This window comes from Populus trichocarpa, chromosome 16 (assembly GCF_000002775.5).
Source record: "Populus trichocarpa isolate Nisqually-1 chromosome 16, P.trichocarpa_v4.1, whole genome shotgun sequence".
NCBI lineage: Eukaryota > Viridiplantae > Streptophyta > Magnoliopsida > Malpighiales > Salicaceae > Populus > Populus trichocarpa.
This window is the reverse complement of record NC_037300.2, coordinates 11,208,058-11,212,071: the sequence shown is the minus strand read 5'-3', so window position 1 is coordinate 11,212,071 and position 4,014 is coordinate 11,208,058. Positions and strand designations below refer to the sequence as shown.

Here is a 4,014-nt window from a genome sequence, read left to right as displayed (position 1 = left end):
CAACATGTGATCCACCGATCTAAAACCTAACTCAGGCGTTTGATTTTGAACCAATTTTTTTTTATTTAAAAACCTTAAATGACATTTTAATAAAAATTTTGGATTGACCCATGAATCCATAACTTAAATCGAATAACTTTTGAGAAGGTTTGAAAATGTTTGAGTTCGAAAATTTAATAACAATGTTCCCATTGTTGGACAATGTGTAACTAAAAACTACAAATGGTCAATCCATCATAGAACAACAAAAGCAAGAAAACCTGCGACATGAAAAGGACATTAATTTACAACAAAAAATCCAGCAAAACCCAGAACCTCACCTCATACATCCATGGTTGCCCCCACAACTACTGCAGCCTTCAGAATCAAGTAGGTGCGGGAAACACTCCTCTCGCACCAATGGATTCCTATTGTCAAAGATAGGTCCGTTGATATAACACAAACAATTGCCCCAGTATTCCACTAGCAGTACCAAAGAGCATTGCAACAAACATTCTCATAAGACCACCATTCCGAAGTGCCAAGGTTTCACATTCTTAACAAAAGTTAACAGTACAGCAATGTCACAGAAGAGCAATTCCTGGAATCTACTTCCCATTCACAACATGGTGAAATAACTGCGTTCAATCTAAACAAATCTGGCAATGGTTCATACAGTATCTAGAGATAAAAATGCTATCTTGAGAAAATCTTAACTCGACAAAACTCCACAGTTGTAGATCTGGCTATCATTCATAGTTCTTACTTTTGACTCTTTAAAAATGATCAACAGAAAAGAAGTATTTGGATGTCAATTTTTCATCTTGTATATAAATCTAGTCTAGCACCAACAGCCAGAAAGATCACAATTATGGAATGACTACAGTAGCACGTAGCTAAAGAATTTGATAGCTTGCTCTGTTACGCTATAAGGCAATGACAGTCCAGTGGTCTGCGTGGATCTTTTGTCACAATTTGAAAGTTAGGAAATGGAGCAAGTCAAATGTGGGAAATTATATGAATCAGCGAGTTAAAAAATATATATGAAAGTTGACCGCAGAATGAATCTAGTTTTTGATCACTAAACATGCAGGATAAACCAAAGAGAAACAGGTAATTAATACAATAAAGGCTACATTAAGCAAGTGAAACCTTCTCAAAATGAATTAATAATCTACACACCATTTCTTCAATTCAAAGTTAAATTTCAGTGCTCCCATGATTAGACAATATGCAAAAACTACATTTGGACAATTAACGATCAGTTACAACAACACCTGCTAAAACAAGTACCAAGAAGAAGAAAATAAAAGAACAGGAATTTACAATACAAGTCTCCAGCAGATCTAAGCTCCAGTACCTAATGCTTGCCATCTTGGACGGCTTTATCTACAACTACTTTGACTTTCTTGTATTCAAAATCCCCAGGGTGGGCAGAACACTCTTCTGGCACAACTGGGCGCCTATTGCCAAATATGGTCCAAAGATATAACACCATGAATGCCCCCAGAGCTCCACAAGCAGTTCCAAAAATCATTGCAGCAAGGATTTTTAAAATACAATCACTCTTCTTTTGAACTACCACTGGTTTCACACGTTTAGCAAAAGCCCGAGGGTCCAGTGGCTCAGAATGCATCCAATGGGGGACATGCCTTAGCTTTAAGCTCCATGAATAGAGGAAGCAAGTCTGAGACGAATTTCCATTTGATGAGCTCAAGCCTATCAAAACCCTCTCATCATTGAGCATTTTTGATAAGTCAATTGGGTAAGAGAGCAGTGGATCAATTGGCTTTATATCACCAGATTGACTCAATCTAACCTCTAATCTTTTCGAACCCGCTTCATAATCAATCCAAGAATGCAATCTTTTTCCACTATTCAAAACCATATTATTGGACGAAACATTTCTCACTTTGACTGACACAAAACCACCCACGTCAATTCCCACATGGTTATCATTCAAATCACCAAATTTAGCATCCCTCGACGTGTCAAATTCAACAGCAACAAATTTAGGACTACTTTTCTCTGATCCTAAATATAGCCCAAATGGGCTGTTATCAAACATCCTCACATAAAAACCACTAGGAACCAAAAAAAAAGCCAAACCATCTCCATCATCAGTTGACATCAAGAATGAGAAATTGGTGGAAAAGGAAACCATATTTCCAGAAATACCTTCGACAAGCTTGATGGGTTGCTTGTACATGACTCGTCCAGCACTTGAACTCCCTGCGCGAGTGAGTTGAAGAGAACCATTACCAACGACCTTCGCATCACCATAAAGAGCAATGTTGGACTGAAAGTTTGGATTTTTATCAAAAGTTTCAAAGGAAAAGGAGTAACTTGAGCCAGCATTTAGCATTTTCAAGTGAGAAATCATGAAAGTAAGCACCGTTAAGCAGGCGGGAATGTTGAACTTGGCCATGGCTGAACTGGGTTTCTTCAGCTGAATCTTGGTTTGCTTGGCGTAGTGAGATTTCTAGGGTTTGTGAGGTGAACCCATTTACAAGTAGGTGACTTTACTTTTTTTCGGGGCTTGTAGACTGTAGAAACCGAAGAATGAAAGCAAAGAATATTGGGGAGGCTGGCTTGGAGGTTGTGAAAATTAAATACGTTCACTCCCTTCTGAAACTCTCTGACCCACTTTCTCTGAGTTGCTGCTGCGTGAGGGAATAGCTTATTTTGCAGCCATACCCCTATGTCTTTTTTATTTTACAAAAAGGTTATTTATATTTCTAGTTTGTTTTTTTAGTTTCAAAAATGTTTTTAAAAATATTTGAAAATTTTTATTTTTTTGTTTTAAATTAATATATTTTTATATTTTAATACGTTAATATCAAAAATAATTTTTAAAAAATAAAAAATATATTATTTTAATATATTTCTAAATAAAAAATACTTTAAAAAATAATCATAATTATTCTTCTAAACAACACGTGGCTTGGCCAATCAAACGTGAAAAATGAAAAGAATAATTGATTGCATTAAATAAATAAAAAAAGAAGAATAGAATCATTGATTGCAAACAGGCAAAAGATGAAACAATGCGAAATATAAAAGAGAGGGCATTAATAAAAACTATGTTTGGGAATCTGGTCTATTCCGTGTTTTCGAAAACGTTGTGTGTCAGAAAAAAAGAATCATTGATTGCATACAGGCAAAAGATGAAATAATGCAAAACATAGGAGGGCATTAATGAAATAACCAAAAAACGAATCCAGTTGTCAAACACCCTAATTAATTCGAAGACAGACCACCAACTCTACTCTCGATTGCATCCACGCCCTTTTGTCTTGTCTTGAACTGACTTCTAAAAGGACACTTGGACCAACCACTTAGCGAGTTGTATGTACCTCCACTCCACTCTAGTTTTAGGAGCCCTTTCTTTTTCCTTTTTGAATTATTTATGATTTTTTCTGTGGTAGTGCGGTAAAAATAAAGCCAAGGATTCTTCACAGCACCACTAACTTGCTCGGTGGGTGCTTATGCATCCTCCTCCTTGTTGCCTCTTTGTGTGTGTCTGGAATCTGTTTCTTTTTATGTTTAAAAAAGTATTTTTTAAAGAACTGTTTATTTTTTATTTTTTATTTATTTTAAAATATTTTTTTATTATATTTTCGAATTATTTTAATATACTGATATTAATAACTAATTTTAAAAAATATAATTTTAATAAATTTTTAAATAAAAAGCAATTATTATCATAATACCAAACGAGCTTTTAACATTGTAGCTGTAGTTGTGATTTTAAAAAAATAAATTTTTTAAAAAGTATTTTTAGATGGGGTTTTAAGATGAAAATAAAAAGAAAAACAATTATGAGATAGATTTTTACTTGTAAGATAAAGGAAAAATAGATTATTTTAATTTCTACATAATTAAAATTTGAAACTCAATAATATATAAACTAATTATTTTTTAATTTATACCAAAAACAAAAGTCATCGCATATAAAAACACAGATAAAAGATGGTTGGGTGGAGCAAGACAATGTGCGTAATTAGTACTTTAGCAAGCTCTTTCCAGGCAAAG

At 34.1% G+C, this 4,014-nt stretch overlaps 1 protein-coding gene across 1 annotated transcript; it reads right to left on the bottom strand.

Moving 5' to 3' along the window:
• Positions 1-1,116: 1,116 nt before the first annotated feature.
• On the bottom strand, positions 1,117-2,614 carry LOC112324477 (L-type lectin-domain containing receptor kinase VIII.1). Its single transcript, XM_024587350.2, has one exon. It carries the CDS (start codon positions 2,405-2,407, stop codon positions 1,340-1,342), a length of 1,068 nt encoding a protein of 355 aa, XP_024443118.1. The 5' UTR covers positions 2,408-2,614; the 3' UTR covers positions 1,117-1,339.
• Positions 2,615-4,014: the final 1,400 nt, after the last annotated feature.